Genomic DNA, 22457 nt, shown 5'->3' with positions numbered 1-22457 from the left:
CCTTTTCTTGTCTTTTTAATATGGATATTTTTACAAATATGCAATTGTAAAACAAGGAACAGCCTTATTTAAGCCAAGACACTGAAGAGAATCACTTTCCTATTATAGCGATAAAAATTCTATGCATGCTGGTCACAATGTTGATTTCCTATTAAAAGAATATCTTTGTTATATCTTTGTTATAAATATATTACAGAAAAGCAATGTCATTGTTGCCATGATGATCTAAAATACTGCTTGGAATAACGAGACACGCAGTCCTATAGAAACAGAAGGGTTCCATTTTCTCCAACATTTAGAAAATCTAGGTCACTCGGAAAAACGATTGTGGACCAAGACTATATCTATGAAGAGTCTTGGATTTATGCTAAGTACATAAGTACATTGCATGGGAAGCCACTTTACTGTACTGACATGGGCGTGAGAAGCTTGTCCTACTGAATTGATGGTGTTTGTAATGAAGCAATGCTGTAGAACGTCAGAATATGAATGCCGTTTTCAAGGCTTTTTAATACGAGGTAGCCCTGTGTGAAGAAAAGGAGAATGGATAAACAAGGTGTTTACTATGGTTAAGCAAGCAACAGAGGACTAACTAAAACTAACAGGACACAGAGTACAATTTTTAAGGACACAATGCATATACATACAGTATATTAAAATTGGGCATCAGTTATGTTATCTAAAGGGCCCCTGATGTCTTCATTTTTAAACCCTTGACAAGTATTTATAGCAGAAAGCTGAGGAGCTGACAGGCAGATTGGGGGCATGGCAAAATATATCCTGTGCATTGGAAGAATATACAAGTGCAGTGGTTCTGATTTGTAAATTCTTCTTGCCAGTTAACAGTTTTCCAAGATGCAACCACCGTGTGTGTGTCTGCGTGGAATTAGTTCATGTCCGCATGAGTTTTGGGGCATATAGGGATCATTTAATTTTTTTTCCTTGTGGGTTCCAGTAACCTCCCATAATGCCAGTGGGTTACCTAGCTATTAGACAGGATAAAAATGGTAAAGGGCTGTGGAAATTCCAAGAGGAAAAAAAACAGGAAACCGTGGCTGTTGAGAGGAAGAGGCATGAATTAGTGGAGGGGTATAAGCTGAAAAAATTTTTTTAGAGATAAATCCAATCATTCAGTTAAACGGCATGTTACTAGAAATGTTGTAATTTATGTGCATTCTTATATTCATATATTATGGCTGCATATCAACCTCAAACACACTAGACTCATGTCTGTCACCGACATTTATTTTAGCTCATTACCCCGCCACATTCATATTCAACCAACAAGTTTTGCAAGTGCCTTTTCCTGTTTGACATTTCATTCTGGATAAGGACCTTTCCTTTTTTAGGAGCCAAAAATAGACTAAAATCCATATGAAACATGAAAAACAAGGATTTACCTGTATATTGGGTTAGTTAACATAAGTTGCAAGGCACTGTCTTATGACAATGAGACCGTTGGTGTAAAATAGATTGTGGTGAGTGGTGATGAGCAAATTTCAGCAGATTCATTTTGTCCACGAGTTCTCAAAATCCTGGCAATGGCTTTGAAAGCCAAGCTGTCGGTTCAGTGGGTATAGGCACAATACAAAACAATGGGCTCTGTCATATGGTTTTTGTAGTGGAACACAAAAAAATCCACCACATGGTAACGTAATGCAAACATCTGTATGTAAGAGCCCCTGTTTGACTTTTTGTTCAGCAGCTCTCCAGTTTGGAATTTCAGCAGGTGTCTGGTTGGTAGGGTCCAATTTACCATAGAGTGCACCTAACCTTGAGAACACTCTATTACTACTGTTATTGCAAGTGCCACGACATTGCACACCACCAAAATTTGTGCAGTAAGTATCAATAAGACGAAGGTGCAACCTGATAAATTATATGTATTAACAAATTAGGATTACTCACCTGTGTTTCTTTTTGCCTAGTGAAAGAAAACACACATAGTTATTTGTCTGTATTTACAAATAATCACAGTCTTAAAATGTAAAAGAAATATTTTTAGCCTTTTCTCTGTTTTTTGCCACCACCTAGGTGCAAATTTACTTACTGTACCATCTGGATAAACATGTATAATAGGTGCATTCTGGGGTATACATATAGGTATTGCACTGGAACACAGAAGGTTTAGGTACAAATGGAACATGTATTGAGGCATGGGGCACATACACCAAGCCATTCGTCTATAAGCTGCCTGCTAACTATAAACATACTGTATAAAACAGAACTAAACTAATGAAACTTCTCAGTGGTGGAGTTATAAAATCAGAAGACCTCCTTTCATATGGCCTTGTGTCCAGTGGAAGGAAGGAATGGAAGGAATGTTGTTTGCTTCTTAAACAATAACATTTACATATAAAAAGGCAACTCTAACACAAATTAAAATTCACTAAACTGTAGTTTAATTATTTAATTATTTTTTCTTACAGTTCTTAATACGTTTAATGATTAATCTGTGAGTTCCTCAACCTAAAATGTTTCTTTCCTGGCTGCAACCAACACAATCATGCTGTGAGTCGCTAAAAGATTTCACCTGCTCTAATTGGCTGATTCCAGCACGAGTCAAAAATTTGGGCCCATGAGGGCCAGGGCCCACCAGGCTTTTTCCAGGTGCCCAGTCTGACAATGCATGTTTGAGTTGTTTTCAGTATGGAAAAATGTAAGGTTGTAGATGCATACAATTTAAATCTAAAACAAAAATGAAACCTATTTTTGAAATAATGATCATTCTGCATCAACTAGAGTTTAGTGGACTTTTTTTAATAATAATTGTAATAATATAATAAACATATTTGTTATTAAAAATCACAATACAATGGTTGTATTGCCCATGTTTTTTCCTGAACGCTAAAACATAGCATTTGTGCGCTTGTCTTTCCGGTTTTTAAGAATTTGGATTGCGCACACATTTTCGCAGATGCCTCGAAAATGAAGTTCGTAATTTGCACCACCAAAGTTGTGGTGTAACACAAAAGCACAGTGTGTACATAAATGCACAAATGTGCGATTATTGCCATAATTAAAAAGCTCTTATGGACATCCCCTGTGCGAAAAAAACGCAATTTTTCAATTTTGCAATTTTGTTTGCACTTGAAATACACCATTCTTATCCAAAGTTTATAAATGAGTCCCACTGTGTGTCAAATGAAATATCTACAAATGTCTTATTCAATATTTTTCAAGTCAAATGCAGAATTACTCAGATCCCAAGCCTATTGGAAATTGAACAAGAAATGAAGGATGGCTGATCTATACAATGTACTGTCACCAACACCAGCAGAATTTGTGGAGCTATCTTGAGTTTATGACAATCTGTCCACCTACAATTTTTGTTCTGAGACATCTCACTATGTGTAAAGACCAGGGTAATTGCCCCTGCATAGATCCCCTACTTCATAAACACACGTCTGGAAGGATTTACCTTTTTTTAGTCTTCGGCTGATTAGCCATGTTGCTAATGCAAGAACAAAAGCACTCGCAGCTGTGGCTCCACCAGTTATAACCAATAGTTTGAAGTGGTTTGGTTCATGGTTGTGGGAAGCCATGTGATCTGAAAGAAATGCATGTTGTGCCTATTAGGAATTCTTAAAAAGGGAAATATATAGTAAACTTTTCAGTTTTCTATTAGAAAAATAAAGTAAATGTTCAAAGACCCTTCATAGTATAATGCAACCCCTCCCTAACCTTGTTCCAGGTTGTGATGAATTCTGGGACTCAGCTTTCCATAGGGGGTGGTGCACAGATTCTCATAAAAGCAGAGCAAAGTTCAAGTCCAAGCGACACATTTACTAAGTAAGTCTAACCTTATCAAAGTTCGTCTGGTGTATTTTCACAACAGATCTTCCCTTTTTTAAAAGAAAGCACAAAGCCCCCTTTTTAACAATTGCCCTCTGCCCCCTACACTATGTAGAATAGCTGCATGTCTTTGCACAGAAATTAAGAGCACAGAACTGCATATGCCCCATAAATACAGCTGTGGCAGTGGGAAAATGCCCACCTTACCAAAAACATATTATCTGACATGTTCAAACAAGCATATTGAGCATGAGCGTGTCGCAGACACTCCTAACAAAATCCAGGATGGAAGACTGCTGTGACTAAGTTGAAGACCTGGATCATAACTACTAAAGAGATGCTGAACCTTTTGGCTAGTTCAGTAAGTTCAATAAACAAAATATGGCATTTATCGCCATATTCATTTTTAGGGTTTTGTTATACTTTAATAAATGTGAACGATTGACAAACATGCATTAACACAACAAAGCTTTGCAACCATAGGACCCCTATGTCTGCCTGTATCTGCCCTGTGTGCTCTTGTGGAAATAAAGAATGTAGGCATGGTGTAGCTTGGGTAATTTTTGGGTGTGCCTGTATGGCTAGAAATGTCCCCTCTTAAAGTGTAAATATTGTGTTATAAAGTAAGCCCCAACCCAAAGATTGTGTGTTGCATGAGGCAAAAGAAGATGTTTTCTAAGTATTATCTAAGTTAAGTTATCATATTAGAAAATCAGATTTGGTGGAGCTTCCTGTTTCTCTCATTACACATGCACATTTTAAATACATTTAAATAAGGCATTATGTAGCCAACAGTTGATAAGGCATAATGGGGGGGGGGGCTAGAGGTAGTTCAGGGTGGCTTGGTTTAATACTTTGCAGCTGGGTTGGTTGAAGGTCATAACTGGGTGATTGGAAGTGTGAGTGAGCTGATGTAATAAATTAGGGGTGCCTGAATTCCATGTCAAGCCTTGGGCAGCATTTACCAAGAGTAAACTACTGGCTGGGCAGCAAACCTACTAAAACTGTAATTACTGAAGCATTTAAAACCGGGACCTGCGTGAATCTGAACTCCCTGAATCCAGTTACCTAACCACTGATAATCACTCCATAAATACGTGCTTGCAGAATATCAGCAAAGGAGGATGAGGTAAATTTAAATAACTATATACTAAAGGGATTTATGCTCATTGAACCGGCTAGGTAATCAAATATTTGGATCAACATGTATATAAATAAAAAGGCAATGTTTATTAACCGCCAATAAATCACAGTACATATAAAAACACTTAAACACTAAATAATGCTGTTATGTAAAAGAAGGGACCCCTCCTATATTAATTATAGCACTCTATAAACCTTGATTACCATAATACAAACATTTACATGTACTATGATGCAGTGAAAGAACAAAAGATCATAAGGTCAGCAATAATAATGTCGGAATCCCAACATATGTGTCAGTAAAGCCAAACTGCAGATAGTATCCAAAGGTGCTGGGTTTATGCAGATAACCTATAAATTATAAAGTCCTGAGCGTTCCTGGATGTAATAACTCCCTGTAGTTATCCGGTTTTCTAACTGAGAGAAAATCCAGTGTACAGAGTTGGAATAGACAGGATTTGCGAGGCCACTGAAAAGTACTTGTAAAGATAGCACTAAATTTTGGAGGTAATTAGTGGAGAGAAGACAATAACCGCAGCATGCTGTATTGATTAAGCACTTAGTCCGCCATGCGTTAATTAGTGGACCTGGCAGCTGTTGTTCATTGTATCCCGAAATCAAAATATAACATGAGTTGTATCCCTCTATGAATGAGCCAAGTTTAACAACATATATATGGCATCTTCTTGGGATTTAATTAGCATGATACTTAGCTGTATCGCCGTTCCACTTAAGACTCCATATCAAGGTGCTGAAGTCATGCTGTCCGATACATAATGGTACTCCATCAGACCTCACTACCGTGTGCCATTACTGTCGCCGTGTTCATCCTAAATCTGTCCGAAACTAAGGGAGAGGGGGCCCCCTTCTTATACACACAGCAAATATTTCATCATTACCTAGCTGGTTCAAAGAGCATAAATCCCTTTTGTATATAGTTTTTTGCTTAATGTGCCTGTGTGGCTGTGGAGATACTCTTTTGGTAATTTCCGGTTTATAGATTATTGAATTATTGCTCAACTCACTAATTGAATTTTGAAGCAAATTTAAATGACAGAGATGTTTATGGGGCAAATTCACTATGCGCCTTAGCGCCTAACGCTAGCGTCAATTTGCTAGCGTTGGGCATTTTTGTTAATTCGCAAATTCACTAACGGACACTGGCGTAACTTCGCTAGTGTAACTTCGCACCCATACGCCTGGCGAATTTGCGCAACGGACGTAACTACGCAAATTCGCTAACACGCACATTGTACTGAACGCTAGATTTTACGCTAGACTTCCTTCGCCACCTCAGACCAGGCGAAGCGCAATAGAGTAGATAGGGATTTCTTCAAAAAAAGTTACCATTTTTTCTAAGTCCCAAAAAACGCTGGCGTTTTTTATATATTATGGGTGATAGGCTGAAAAAGATCGAAATAATTTTTGGAGCTCCCCTCCTTCCCCTCCTTCCCCCCTACATTTCCTAACTCATGGCAACTTAACTATACAGTGGGCACATGTGTCGGGCAAAATAAAAATTTTATTTGGTGTTTTGAAGGTTTCCCAGGCATTTGTAGTGCTGGTACATATTCCTCCATTGAAATGTGAATTTGGCGCTGTATGCAAATGAACCATCACTAGCGTAACTTCGCTTCGCTTAGCGAATCAACGCTAGTGCAACTTCGCAACCTTACGCTACCCCTGAGTGCAACTTCGGATTTTAGTGAATTTGCGAAGCGCTGGCGAAACTACGCCTGCCGAAGTGCGGCGAAGTTACGCCAGGTGCAACTACGAATCTTAGTGAATTTGCCCCTATGTGTCTTCCCTCTCTGCTTCCCATGAATACCACATTGCCAAACGTGGGTAGGGTTTGGGGAAGACTGGGGACATGTCTGATGTAACTAGGTAGAGTATGGTATTTCTAGGAGGCATAATTGTCTTCCTTGCTTTTTGAATATTGGGAATCTCTTGAAACTCAGCTTAGTTGAGAAAGAAAATGTTATGGTGAGCCTCACTGGTACAAAGCATGATTTAAATGAAACATTTTCTTTTTTAATGCACTATATAACATATCATATCTACAGAAATCACAACATTTACAACATTTGCACTTTATATTCCTGTTTCTTTTGTCAAAGGACTTGCACCAAGTGAACCACATGCCAATACCGTTATTAACACTTTAACACCATAACTGATGCCATTTTAACTCAAATCATATTGCAACTGTGTCACTTGCAACTTGTACATGATTTACCAGATGAAAGCTAATTTAATACTGCTTATTTACTACTACTTTACTTAACCATATGTTTATGTCTACAAGAGATCCACCAAAACTGTAGGTATTTTACTAGAAAAACAAGCCAGCCTTTCCCACTGCCATCAGGGAGCCATGCGTACAGCGTATCAGTAAGTAACTAGGCATAGTTGGGCCCGGGAGCAGGCCATGTAGCTAGCCCCCCCCCACACACAGACATACCCACACACCTGAAATGTTTTTATAGGTGGCTACGAGTGCACACGAATTGCCGGCACGCCCCCAGGGGGTGCGGACCCCAGTACAATCGCACCCCCTGCTCCCCCAGTAGTTCAACCACTGCAGAATATGATGTCTGCTCAGAGGTATACAGTAAGTGCATAAATAAGTATATATCTATCTAAACTCACTTAAAAATGTCATTGAGAAGAGAACAATTGATTTTCAAATTTGCATTGTAGTCATAATGGGAATGCCAATTACCTGTGCATTGGGGAGGTGCTCTACTCCACGATCCAGAAGATAAACATTCAATTTCATCTGATCCAATGAGATGGGATCCCTCAGAACATCTAAATCTGCAATTGGATTGGTAGCTAAATTCCATCCGTGGATGCGTGCAGTTGATAAATCCTTGTGTTTGGTCTGAAAGGCTTTCACACTGTACCACTGTTGGGGGAAATAAAATCACAGAAGAAAGCAAGGGCTGATATAGCTCCTGTAGTTTAAATAATATGTACTTATCTATAAGGATTCCAGATTACCTGTACATTGAGGAGGTTCTCTGCTCCAAGCTCCAGAGGATAAACATTCTGTTTCGTAAAATCCATTTATATTGAATCCCTCAGAACACCCAAAATTACAAGAAGATTGAAAACTGAATTCACCCAACGGATGACTGCAGTTCATGTATCTTTGAGATTGGGCTGGCAGACGCTCACACTGTACAGCTGTACGGAGTTTGATACACAGTAGGATTATAATTATTTGCTCTTCACAGATGTGCTATACTATTAAAATGGCGCCATGTTTTGTATAGTTTTTGAAAAAAAAATCTCATTGCATTAGTAACTAAGATTGTAAGCTCTAGAGTTCAGGAAGCTCCTTCTTGTCTCTTTAGCACTTTGTGCTAAGTGTATTTATTTTTATTTTATTATTGTACTAACCCCTGTTTGTTCTATTAATGTATTGTTCTTTTGTGCAGTTATATGTGCACAAGTAGTGCTATATAAATAAAGATATACATATATACATCATAAATTAGCTATCCTGTTTGTCTTATGGTTTTGTCATTTCTTATATTTATAATAAAACATTTTTTTAGATCAATTTTAGAAAATATATACAGTCACAAATGATTTGTGCACCTGGTGATTTGTGAATAGTGGTGTATTGTGCCTTTCTCAGACTCAGATATTATTTTGGGGCTTCCCTTCACACTTGGTAAAATGTGACGAGGACACAGTCAGGGGCGAGAGTGTGGGGGAAAGGGGGCCCTTACTAGATCCACTCTTCCTCGTGCCCCCTGCATTCTGCTGTAGGTATACTATAGTCAGTGAGCAAAAAAGGGAAGAAGGACCCTGCAAAAATAAAATAATAATCTGGGGTGGATCTGGTGGTTGTAAACAGATTGCTAACTACTACTGTTATGTTTATGGCACACACATTTATATTATTACTTCTATTTTGAATCTAGAAAGTATTTCTACAGGCTAGAAAAGAAGAATATATACATGAACCCAAATACAGTTTGTGCTGTAGTAAAGCCAGGGCTAGGGAAGACATTCTTATACTGTGGAGTTTCTACCTGTACAGTGGGGAACATCTCTGCTCCAACCTCCAGAAGATAAACATTTGGTTTCATTTAATCCATTTAGGTGGAATCCTTTAAAACAGGCAAATCTGCAAGAGGACTGATAACTAAAATCCCCCCATGGATGAGTGCAGTTGATATGTCCATTAGGTAGATCTCTCAGATTCTCACATTGTACCACTGTTAGACAAAGAGAGGATATTAAATTGTATCTACAATCCCACATAAGGATGCAAAGGGTATTCTTGTAACTTGAAACATTTTGTGGGTTTTAGTAATACCATTTCTACTGATAAACAAAGTGCAAAGAGCACAGCGTACACATTTGCTGCTGTAGTAATTGTTTTTAAACTAATTCTGAGCCCTCCAGGCATTATTTCCCTGGCCAATGGCATCCTAGTGAATACAATTGGCACCATCACATGGTATTATGTGCAAAATGATCAGATATGCTAGTGCTCTGACTTGCCTCTGGGTTGGGCAGCTATTGGTTTCAGGCAAACAAATGCAGTGTACATGTGATTCATTAATGGCTTAGGCAGGTGAAACTTTGCACCAGAAAACCATGGTGCCAGCAATGCATGTTACACAATGGAATCCAAAAGGAGCAAACTGATTCCATTGAAAATATCTTCTTGACAAAGTGGACATATGGGAGGGACAAAAACAAGTTCTTTTACCCAAATTACCTGCACATTGAGGTGGTTCTCTGCTCCAGGCTCCAGAAGATAAACATTCTGTTTCATGAGATCCATTTAAATGGAATCCATTAGTACACCCAAATCTACAGGAAGATTGAAAGCTGAATTCCCCCAATGGATGACTGCAGTTCATGTATCCTTGAGGTTGGGTTGCCAGACTGTCACACTGTACGGCTGCATAGAGTGAACAGTTTGTTACACAGTAAGATGATATATATTTTTCCAGCACAGATGATTATTGTATAGCTGAAGCACCAGTGCAGATTAAGTCCTCAACCTTCTGGTTGATCAGTGAGCAAGTAAGTGATGAACCAGCCTACAAAAACCAATATAACCCCATTGTCCCTCTTAGTCTATAGAACCATACTATTACACTGGCTGCTATAATTTTTAATCAATTTCTTTAAGCACAGTACTATATCTAACCCCATATTTTTTTCTACCCTTTTTCATATTGGCCATGCTCACAAATTAGTTCTTGTTGCAATTTATTTTTTTATCCATTTTTTTTTTCATTTTACTTATAGAAGAAAACTAACCGTATTGACAATGGCTCCCATAAAATCCTTCTTCACAGTTGCAGGTGTAGTTGTTAATTGTTTCAATGCATGGTATTGTAGGAGGCATTTTAATACTATACCAGAAATAAACAGACCAACACAAGAATATGGTGGAAAGGTTGCTGTTGTTTATTTAGGGGTTTTTTTCATAACATTAACATTTAACCATTAATTCACTGTACTGAAACCATTATATCATAACCACGTACCATTTCTCCTTGCCATAAAGCCTAGGAGCTACCATTACAATCACCATTATCCACCCTGATTGGGTGACATTTACCACCTAAATAGCAGCAACAATACAAAATACATTTTTATATAACACTGTAATATTAGGGAGGGGGGGAGGGGGAACGTGTTCAAGACGTTGCAGGTCCCAAGAGAACGTGCACCTGCTGGACACTGGTATTTATAACCTTACCCCCCCACACCTGCAGTAATCATCTAGCCAAACCACCTGGTCGCTAATTAATAAACCCCTTTTCTTTGCCTCCACAATCCCATGAGGCCTTTCGCCTATTCTGCTCGGCCCTTACCATGGTATTGTAGGAGGCATTTTAATACTATACCAGAAATAAACAGACCAACACAAGAATATGGTGGAAAGGTTGCTGTTGTTTATTTAGGGGTTTTTTTCATAACATTAACATTTAACCATTAATTCACTGTACTGAAACCATTATATCATAACCACGTACCATTTCTCCTTGCCATAAAGCCTAGGAGCTACCATTACAATCACCATTATCCACCCTGATTGGGTGACATTTACCACCACTACCATCCTAGCTGAAATCATTCAGCGAGGATGGCCCCCACATCAACAACGCAGCTCTCTCCACCATATTCTGAAAACCATTATTCAATATGTCCAAACCTATGCCTGAAAGATGAACCCAATCATCCCTGTACAAACCTTCACATCCACCTTCCAGTTCTGTATGCCTAAATGAAAAACCACCCAGTAAGGGCATGAACTTGAACAAAGCTCTATTAATCTTCTTTCTGACTCTCTCCAAAGGCTTAAATTGTGGTGTCTTAATCCAAACAAGCCTTTGCACAATTTCAGAAAAAATTACCACAACATTATTGAAACTTAAACGCAGCTGAGTCAAATCCCTTCTCATAAAATTAATTAGCTCTAGGGTTCTCACTTTTCCAACATCATTTCCCCCTAAATGAACTATAATTACATCTGGGTTGGGGAAAGTAGCCCTTGCTGCCCAAATTGCCGACAACAGATTAACCCACTTCATGCCTCTTCTACCAAACCAAAAAACCTGAAAATTGTTTGGGTCTAATAAATTAGCTGTATATGGTCTCCTAGTAGCTCTCTCTTCTGCCCAAGATACAAATGAATGTCCAACAATCCATATTATTTTCTTGCTGGGCCCTGAAACAAACAAATGATAATTAAAAGACATTCGTTACTGATAAATGTGGACGAACATACAGCTTAAACCTACTTGAATTCCACCTGCCTAATTTCTTAATCACTGCTTCTCCCAATCCCAAATTAGCTGCTTCAGTTGCTGCACCAATCCTAAATGAATGTGCTGTGATGTTTAAATTGCCTAAACCACATCTCACAATACAGAGCTTTAAAACTTTATTGAATTGAAATTTAGACATCGGAGTCCCATCTAAATGAACTAGAAAAGAACTACTACCCATGGGCCTCATTTTCAAAAACTCTTTGACTGCACTCACTGGACAAATACAAGAGCCCTCCAAATTATGTAACCATATGTTACAACCTATACCTTGTTGATCAGTCTTAGATCTTCTAACCCAAATACTCACTCTATCTTCAAATAAACTCACATCATTTATTTGTAAATTTGCTGGCAACCTCTTATTGTCAGCAACCAATTCCCCAATACGCAGGGCCGCAAAAAATGCCAACACAAATGAAGTTTTAAATAAAATTTCCTCATATTTGGAAACACAAATATCCGCTAATGATGAAATAATATGGACCAGCAACTGAGAAGAAAGAGGTCTCCTGCCATCCGGCTTACCCACTTTTTTCTTATGGCCTTTTACCATTTGCTGAACCATAAAGTAACTATTTAAAGGTTTCTTACCTTCTAACTTCATAAAGAATGAGATACCTGCTAATATCTTAGCAATACTTGCACCTGATAAGTTCTCTTGAATGAGAGACAAAACAAAACTTACAGCCACCTGTTCCTGAGGCAATTTATCTGGTTCCTCAAAGCCTAGCAAGAACCTGTTCCATCTGCTCCAACTCTTAACATAACAGCACCATGTAGATTCTGCAACCGAATTCCTCAATGTCTCACTCAATCTGGCAAAATCAATCCCCACAAATGCTCTGGACATTCCGTACCCTCTTCGTCTGCATCCGGTGCCAACTCCCGGAATCGCTGAAAATGAAAACGAGAGAGAGCATCGGCAATTTCATTTCTTGTACCTGGTATATGCCTTGCTCTCACCCAAATATTGTTTACTAAACAACAAAGAACCAAATGTCTCAGAAGTCGAACCACTTCCATAGACTTTGCAGACAAATTGTTTACTGACAAAACTACACCCATATTATCACAATTAAATAATAACCTTTTTCCAGCAAAATATTTACCCCATACTACTATGGTCACCACTAATGGAAATAGCTCCAATAAAACCATATTTTTTGTTAAACCATTCTCCTTCCACGTTTCTGGCCAGCTCCCAGTGCACCAATGACCATTCCAGTAAGCCCCAAAGCCTTCTGATCCTGCTGCGTCTGTATATATTTGTAAATCACTAGCATCCACAAACTCCTGTTGCCAAACAGACCTTCCATTATACACTTGTAAAAATTGCTGCCACACCATCAAGTCTTCTCTTGCCTCTCTTGACAACTTTATATGGCACCAAGGAGATTTTACTCCTACTGTCAATGCTGATAACCTCCTGTTAAAAATTCTGCCCATAGGCATTATTCGTGTTGCAAACGCCAAGATACCCAACAATGATTGAAGTTCTTTTAATGTCACTGACTTTTTTGACAAAATTGCAAACACCAAATCTTTTAACTTGTCTAACTTCTCTTTCGGCAGTTTGAACACCATAGCTTCAGAATCTATAGTTATACCCAAAAATTCCAGCTGGGTTACTGGGAGAATTGTTTTTTCTTTGCACAGTGGGACACCAATAAATCTACAGATTGCACAAAATGTAGACAACAGGAAATTGCATACATCAGAACCAGATGGACCAACAAATAAAAAATCATCTAAATAATGCATTGATAGATTTAAGCCTGTTTCATATCTCAATATCCACTCAAGAAATGTAGAGAATGACTCAAAATATGAACAGGATAATGCACATCCCATAGGCAAACAGCGATCAAAATAAAATTTTCCTTGAAATTGAAAACCTAATGAACTAAAACTATTTGGATGCACTGGCAAAAGCCTAAATGCTGCTTCCACATCACATTTAGCCATTAATGCACCCTCACCACACTTCCTTAACAAAACCAAAGCCTCGTCGAAAGTGGCATAAGACACTGAACACAATTCTTTCTCTATCTGATCATTTAAAGACATGCCCTTAGGATACGAAAGGTGATGAATTAACCTGAAAGACCCTTTCTCTTTTTTCGGTACCACCCCGAGTGGAGACAGCCTAAAATCAATAAAAGGTGGTACCTCAAAAGGACCAGCTATTCTTCCCAATTCCTTTTCCTTCTCTATTTTTTTAATACTATGTCTTGGTGATCCATAACTGACTTCAAATTATTTACCCAATTCAAACCAACACCTTCAAAAACAGGGAGCCGAAACCCTTCTTCAAAGCCTTTACTAATGAACAATGCCTTCTCCTTGCTTGGGTAAAGCTCTAGCCAGCGTTGCATTCTTTGCAGGTTCACTGGACTCCAGGCTTTTAAGTAAATATTCTCTTGTACTGGATTGCGATAATGCAGCAGCATTGAGTTTACGAAAACACTTACATGCAGGGTGTGCACCAGAACATAAGGAACATTCATGCTTATAGCGACAGTTTGAAAACTTACATTGACTTTCATTAAATGCCCAGCAAAAACCTTTCTTTTGTAAATGACTGAACTGAGCCTGTCTTTGCACATTAAATCCACTTCTCTGTGGCAGCATTAAGCTCACCCAAAGACCTACATCTTTCATGCCCCACTTTAGGCCCTTATGCACTGCCAATTTTTTTCTAAAAGTCTCATCATAATTAAACCACGCCATGCCTCCAAAATTTTTATAAGCTTCCAGAATAACATCCAAGTGTCGAAAAAGACCTGTACACTTCTCTGGAAACTTTTCACCCATAACACTGGAAAATATACAGAAAGCTTGTAACCAGTTATTAAAAGACCTTGGAACCGGTCTCCTTCTATCCTCCTCTGACTTATCATCCAACCGTTTCTCATTACTTTTTAACAAAAATTCTTTTGACACCTGCAACAATGACAGTAAATCAATATAATCACCACGCCAAATTTTGTCTTTTACACTACTTGACAAATGAAAGCCCAGGGGGGATACTTCACAACCCATGGCCTCTTTAAAACAAGTTTCCGCTACTCCTTGCGAACACATGGACTCCTCCACGTTTCTCACCCACACATTCTTTACATTACTATTAACCTTTTGTGAAACAGGCTCTGTCCTAAGCAGACCCCTTGACTCACACTGTTTAAATCCATTCAGTATATGCGCTAAGGCATCTACCGCTTCACCCAATTTATTGACATGAGGTAAAAACTCACCGTCCTTGGGTTCAGTCAGCTGGCTGCCTTTCGCTTGACTGCTGTGTGAAGCTGGCGCCATCTCCTGGTGATGCTGGCTAGAGCTTGCTGTAACCCTTTTCCTTGACGCTCCGCTGCTGCTGGCTGATTTAGTGCGTACCTCTCTGCCACTGGGTCCTGCCGGCTCCTCGTCGCCCTGCTGAAGTGGGCTGTCTGCTCGTAATGCTGTTCTGCGGTGCCGGCTTCTTGTAACTCTTGTCCTCTTGCGCACAGGTTCCTCCTCCTCTTGAATAACATCTTCCTGCTCTGCAATTACTATCTCTTCCCGCATTGGTTCCTCTTCAATAAGCAGCGGAGATGGTGGCGCCGCCTCCAAGCAAGCCTGCAGCCACTCCCAACCACCGGGCTCTGCTGCCTTTTGCCGAATTTTTTCCACCAGGTTCTCCATCTTCACTGCTGTTCTACCGAGAAAGGAACTACTGTGCTGCTAGGTGTCTCTGGTCTGCTGAGAGGAACGTGTTCAAGACGTTGCAGGTCCCAAGAGAACGTGCACCTGCTGGACACTGGTATTTATAACCTTACCCCCCCACACCTGCAGTAATCATCTAGCCAAACCACCTGGTCGCTAATTAATAAACCCCTTTTCTTTGCCTCCACAATCCCATGAGGCCTTTCGCCTATTCTGCTCGGCCCTTACCATTCTCCGTGTTCACCACATATATTTTTGTAACATGAAGCTGTGTAAGAAGAAAGGCTGGCTGTTACCTTTTCCCATTTCATATATTTAGTTAGTTATTACACTTGTTAGTAATGGTTAGTTTCCTAGAAACACATTATGCTGATATAATAGAGCAGATAAAGGAAAACATCTTCCCATGCCAAAAAAAACTCTGAGGAAATGAATATGTTTTGCACCAAGATACTTAAACTGCACATGTGTTATGATCTCAACTGGGTGCCATATATTCTTGGGCCAACTGGCAGTTGCTAGGTCTGCTGGCTTTATTTCTCAGCCCCTTGTGTAAAACCAGAGTTATTCTGACTGACAAAGGCAACAGAGCACCTGTTCTTACAACAATGGGCCAGATTCAATTCAGTGAGAAAAAGTTTATCACATAAAAACTCATGAACGAAATTCAATTTGAGATGCAATTCAATTATAATGAAGTATCTTACGGTTTATCAAATGAAAACGTTATTGAAGTCTATGGGAAAAACTGGAACTGAAATTAGAGAATAGTTTTTTCTCCTCGAATTGAATCTTATCCATGAGTTTTCATGTGATAAACCATGAAATAACTTTTTCTCACTCAACTGAATCTGACCCAATATCTGGCCCCATATCTATGACACATGTGGTGGATTTTGGTCAAAGTGCCAGGTGCCAAGTCACGGTGAGTACTAGTAAACATTATGGAAGGCAGTATGGTGACTTTGGGCAATGCAACATTTTTAGCAGATAAAAACCATAGCTGCCGAAATGCCCAAACGCAACTTTAAAGTTGTCCAGTTTATGGCTGCCTAAAGGCCAGATATATTGTATAAAGAGTATACTAATTTCTTTGAATGAAAAATATCGGTAGTGTCAGTGCAATTAACCTTACCTGTGTAACACAATGCTCTCTTTTCCTTTATGCAGGCATCATCATTCCATTTCCCTGCATCTTTTGCTCTTTGGATATATATTTCGACACAATCCTCTTTGTTCTTATTGTTCTTATTGTTTGGCTCATCTTTCCCCCAGTTCTTGGCTTTTTCTGTCAATGTCTTATTGGTACCCACCCAAGTCCAAATACCATTGATCTTCCTGATTCCTATCCAGTAATATTTTGGGTTGTAGGGGATGGTTTTGTTTAAATATTCTATCTCTTCTTTGTTTTGAATGGCCACCAGATCAGTGTAACTGCTCTTGCAGAACGCACGGGCCAGATCAAAATTCATGTTTTCTTCTGAGTAGTGATATGTCCAGCAGTGAACTGGTGAAACCTGCAACATAGCTGCCATGGAAGTTCAATTAACACAGATTTGAGACTGGAGGTTGTATAATAAAATATGCAATGTTTGCTACAGGTCTAGTCACCTACAGCAACCAACAGGTAGTATTTAAAGTACATCTTGTTAGTTGCTTTTGATTACTGCACATGGGTAAATTCTTGGGTGGAAAAGTAATATTGTTCATAATTATTAATCCTGTTGACAAAATCATATTGGCCTCAATGTTTGGAGGTCCACCATCACCAGTTGCAACTGCAATCATTTTTAAATGAAACTTCAGGACACTTATTTTATAGGAGAAGTTAAATCAAAATCTTGGGGATGCCAAATTGTAAGGAACATCCATCAGTTAACAACTGGCCCACCCAAGGGGCACTAATGATTGTGGGTCTCTTCCCACTGACACCATGATGAGTTTGTCTGCACTGGTAATTATGACACTAAAATGATGACACTTAGAAGGGACAGATTTATCAAAAATGTGAGTTCAGATTTTAATAAATAAAAACTCACCCACGTTGTATTCATTCCTATGGGATTTTTGGAAGCGTATTTATCAAATGGTGAGTTCCAATTTTCACCCATTGATTTAAAAATCCCATAGTAATGAATATGTGGGTGGGTGAGTTTTTATTTATTAAAATCTGAACTCACATTTTAATAAATCTGCCCCTTCCTGTCTTTGTAATGATGTCAGAGGAAAACAACCTTTTGTTTTAGAAGCTCAGTCATTGCACTTACCGAGAAATAATTCCCTGTACTTACCATTACAGACAGAAACAATGATCAGCCCTTTTAGAGCCCTCCACAGAAACAGAAATGTTCGGCACCTTTCACTGTTCTCTTGATGCTGTAACAAAGGATGAAAGCAAATGTAAGTTTAATTCAAATATACAACAGCATAAAAAATAACTTCTTATTTACCATAAGATGCTGATGAGTTAGTTTCCTTATCAACACTTAAGGAGATGATTTATTATTGCATTTAATTCCACAATAACATTTTAAAAAATATAAATATATATCTCGCCACCTAAAACCTTGCAATTGATTTTTGTTTTGTTTTTTTAAATGGCATTTTAAAATAAGTGTGAAAAGAAAATGCAATTAATGCAAAAAAGGCAACATAGCTGATGCTATTCATGGAGTCTTAAAAATTAGACCTTTTGTGATAGAGGAAAAGAAGAGACCAAGAGAAAGATAAAAATACCCGCACCTGTACCTGGAACATGTGCGAGTATGTATATAAATATTGTTTAAAAATGCAAACATGCCTAGAAGTAACACAACAAACCAATGGTCTAAATTAACTCACTCTATTTGTTAAAGTAAAAGATTTGAAAACATCAACTAAAAGATTTGAAACCTCATCCGTTCAAAATGCTAGAGAGCTGCATGTATCCCTATCTAGGTTATCATGATTTAAATATAGTTGATTATTTTATTAACCATGCATTAATAAATATACATTATAAACACTAAATATATACACACTCTTGGATTCCAGGAACCAAATGGAGTGGACCAATTATCTCTATAACCTTTGCCTAACTTTTTGGTTTCTCTTTCTAGTGGTATATAAAACATAGGCTACACACACAGGTGCTTTTAATCACAGCTATGGTGGTAATATATGTAATACAATACTAGTTATACTGGTGCCAAAGTACAATACTAGCTACACTGGTGTTAATAGCAACATATATCAGCTATACTGTTGATGATCTAAAATATAGTGCTATCTTGTCTGATAGTTATTTAGTTAAAGGGTTTGTTCACCTTTTAGTAGTGATGGGTGAATTTCTCCCGCTTCGCTTCACCGCAAAATTAGTGAATTTCCCGCAAAATTCGCAAAATGGTGAAAAATATGCAGAAAAATCGTGACATCTGAAAGTTTCACGGAAAAATCCTGAAATTCTGACATTTTCACGAAAAAATCATGAAAATCGGACATTTTCACAAAATAATTGTGAAAATCTGACATTTTCACGAAAAAGCGTGAAAATCTGAAATTGCCGCTGCTTGTTAAAGTCAGTCTTGACAAAAACATTTTTGCGGGAGATTCGCAAATTTGATTGATGGCGGCGGGACGGGGAAATTTGCCGCAAGTTTGTGCCATGCAAATTTATTTGCCCATCACTTATTAACCCTCGATATTCGACTGGGAATTAAAATCCTTCGACTTCGAATATCGAAGTCGAAGGATTTTAGCGCAAATACTGCGATCGAACGATCGAAGGATTATTCCTTCGATCAAACGATAAAATCCTTTGAATCAAACGATTCGAAGGATATTAATCCAACGATCGAAGGAATATCCTTCGATCAAAAAAAGTTAGCCAAGCCTATGGGGACCTTCCTCATAGGCTAACATTGAGTTCGGTAGCTTTTAGATGGCGAACTAGGGGGTCGAAGTTTTTTCTTAAAGAGACAGTACTTCAACTATCGAATTGTCGAACGATTTTTAGTTCGAATCCTTCGATTCGAAGTCGTAGTCCTAGTCGAAGGTCGTAGTAGCCCATTCAATGGTCGAAGTAGCCCAAAAAACAAGTTTTTTTACTTTCGAATCCTTCACTCGAAGTTAGTGAATCGGCCCCTTAGTATGATGTAGAAAGTGATATTCTGAGATAGTTTGCAATTGGTTTTCATTTTTTATTATTTGTGGTTTTTGAGTTATTTAGCTGTTTATTCAGCAGCTATCAATAAATCTAAATCGGTATCTAGTTCAGATCCAATACCACTGGTGGTAAACTAGCTAAATATGCAAGCTGCTATAATATGATTTTACCCTATGTTTTTCAGAGACACACAGAATGCAAGGCAAGTATAGTGGTAGTGACCACACAGGTATAATCAAGCCCTAAGGGTAAATAGGCTCCTAATAAGTTTTGGATGCAGCTTGCCATAATTCTAAATGAAATCACATTTAAATTACTGTTGTTAGTTGCTATATTATGAGTGCCATGCTTTCATCTGCCAAAATAAGAAAAATTAGATTACTTATCTGGTGGGCACTGGTGCAGAGAAAACAGGAACTAATTTCCCAACACCGATAACCCTGATCTCACACACCCTGTATTCCACGCAACACCGCAGATAAAGTGGATACAATGTGAATGTAATGCCACATGTATAACTAAGCAAATGATTTCTAATATAGGAGGGTGTAGATGGCTGCTTTAAATGTTAGAACTATGTGGTAAAGGTCTGCATAGAAAGCAGTTTCCATTTTTAATTCCATCTCCACGCTGATGCTTCAGAAATGAGAAGCATGTTGCACCTAAAAATAGATGTATATTTTAGACTGTAAGCTCTATGAAGCAGAGCCCAGAAAATGCAAAGTCAATATTAATGCAAGAGAACTGATTTATTTTATTCTGCCTCCTTCAAGCCCCACTACAGTTTGAGACTTGGCAGTTTCCCAATGAATGGTACCCACTGTGCCCCATATAAATCATGTGGAATGCATTCGCTGTTTAGAATGTGGCTACTGATCAGCAGGTTACAATGAATTAATCATAAGAGGCTCTCCTCTTCCCCAAGTCACCTATACAATAATAAGCTTCACCTATTGCTTTACTGCAGGTGAAATGTGTAACAGACTGGGCTTGTGTATTGGTCCAGTAAAGTCAGATAAAAGGGAGTTTACATTTATGACTGTTATTCATTACTTAAATATTTGTTGATTATTTTATTAATGATGTGTAACAAATATGCACTGAAGTTGTACACACAGATTAGGCAGTTGGCCTCCAGGAACCAAATGGAACCATTAAGGGACTTTTGTCTTTAACCCTTGCCTAACTTTTAGGTCCCTTTTTATAGTGGTGGACATGGAAGCACCAAAGGTCACTGTCCAACCAAAGCACATATTTTTTTTTCATGTCCCTTCCTCTCCCCTGAATGCATGTTCACATACTGTATATTGAGATATATATATATATATATATATATATATATATATATATATATATATATATATATATATATATATATTGATATATATTGATATTTATGATTTTCGACAACCCCTAAGCTTAGCTTCTCAACAGCTGCTCAGAGCCCACTGAGCATGTGCATGTCATGGACACTTCTAACAGAATCCAAGATGGGAAACTCCTTTGATAACTTTTTTCATTATTATTATTGTATATATTTACTATATATTATTATGACTATAAAAATGCAAAACCTTTAAGTTGGCAAGCTAGGATCTGTGGAAAGGCCACATAGGCCCGGACTTAGGGTGGCAGGATTTTAGGGGGGCGGCATGCTGCCCAAACACTGGGAAAGCACTGGAGATATAATCATTTTTTAAATTTCCCATGTGCCAATCCCCATTGCTCCGGTCCAGATGATGAAAATATCCATGAATAAAGGGGAGGGGACGGGGCGACAAACGGCAGTGGGCCTAGGGGCGCCCACTATGTAAATCCAGCCCTGTAAGTTGGTTCATTTATTTCAGTATATAAAATATGGCATTTCTAGCCATATTCATTTTTAGGGTTTAGTTTTCCTTTAAGGTTAGGACTACACAGACGATTTTGGAGCGATCCGACGCGCTGAGCAAAAACACAGGCATCAAATTGGATGCAACAGAAATAAGGTAAGTAATGGAAATGTTGAAAGAAATCGCAGCGTTGATCCAATGTGACACGACTGTCGGATGCAGACGCATCGCACAGCGTTGATCCGTCAGTCGCGACGCGACGGATAAACAATGCAACACCATCCGACAATGCATTCATTTACCTTATTTCCGTTGCATCTGATTTGATGCCTGCGATCGCTCCTAAATTGTCCGTGAAGTCCTACTAATGGTGAGTATGAAAAGAATGCCCATAGAATGTACAGATGAAGCCACTTTTTGTGTGATTGTGTGTTAAATGCATCATGACTCTGGATTAATTGAAGAAATTGTGTTATCTAAAGTCATCTTAACTCATGTAATGCATTTAATCTTTTGATTAGCTTACTAAAGCACCATTGTTCACAATGTTGAACACTTTAATTAGATGGGATGCTGTGACGCAAAGTTAAATGGGATAAGTGGGATATCTGGGTTTAGTTATTCTGTGTCAGACACACAAACCAAATTGGCTTCATCTGTATATTTCCAATTGTAGGTCAATCAGTTGTATGGTTTGAACTCATTGTTAAAAGTAACCCTGTATAAAATTAAATTAATTTTATACTTACCATGCTTTTGCTTCTTGATTGTATTGGATTTGGAGCACAGGAATATATTGGATGCACAGTGATGCATGTATTCTGAATTCTGTGAAAGTTTCTCTTATCTTCTGGTTGTCCTTTGCATCTTCTCAGATTAGATTTCCTGCATTACAAAGAATTTATGAGACACCTCCCCTGTTTTGACAGATGTTGCACCATAATGTTGCTGTTCATGAAAAGGTAGCAAGAGCCGAGGATGCTTTGCACAACACAAAATTGCAAACATCAAAAAAGCACAAGCAGA

At 38.4% G+C, this 22457-nt stretch overlaps 1 protein-coding gene across 1 annotated transcript; it reads right to left on the bottom strand.

Moving 5' to 3' along the window:
• On the bottom strand, positions 1–22457 carry LOC108715013 (L-selectin-like). The gene is made up of 10 exons (XM_041561608.1): positions 22181–22457; positions 17747–17831; positions 16591–16983; positions 9683–9868; positions 8988–9173; positions 7945–8130; positions 7664–7849; positions 3422–3550; positions 1909–1924; positions 1–524 (listed from the first exon to the last, which is right to left on the bottom strand). The coding sequence occupies exons 1-10, from the start codon at positions 22181–22183 to the stop codon at positions 509–511; spliced, it is 1386 nt and encodes a 461-aa protein (XP_041417542.1). The 5' UTR covers positions 22184–22457; the 3' UTR covers positions 1–508.

This window comes from Xenopus laevis, chromosome 4S (assembly GCF_017654675.1).
Source record: "Xenopus laevis strain J_2021 chromosome 4S, Xenopus_laevis_v10.1, whole genome shotgun sequence".
Lineage (NCBI taxonomy): Eukaryota > Metazoa > Chordata > Amphibia > Anura > Pipidae > Xenopus > Xenopus laevis.
The sequence above is the reverse complement of the archived record's forward strand: the minus strand, read 5'-3'. Positions and strand labels throughout refer to the sequence as shown.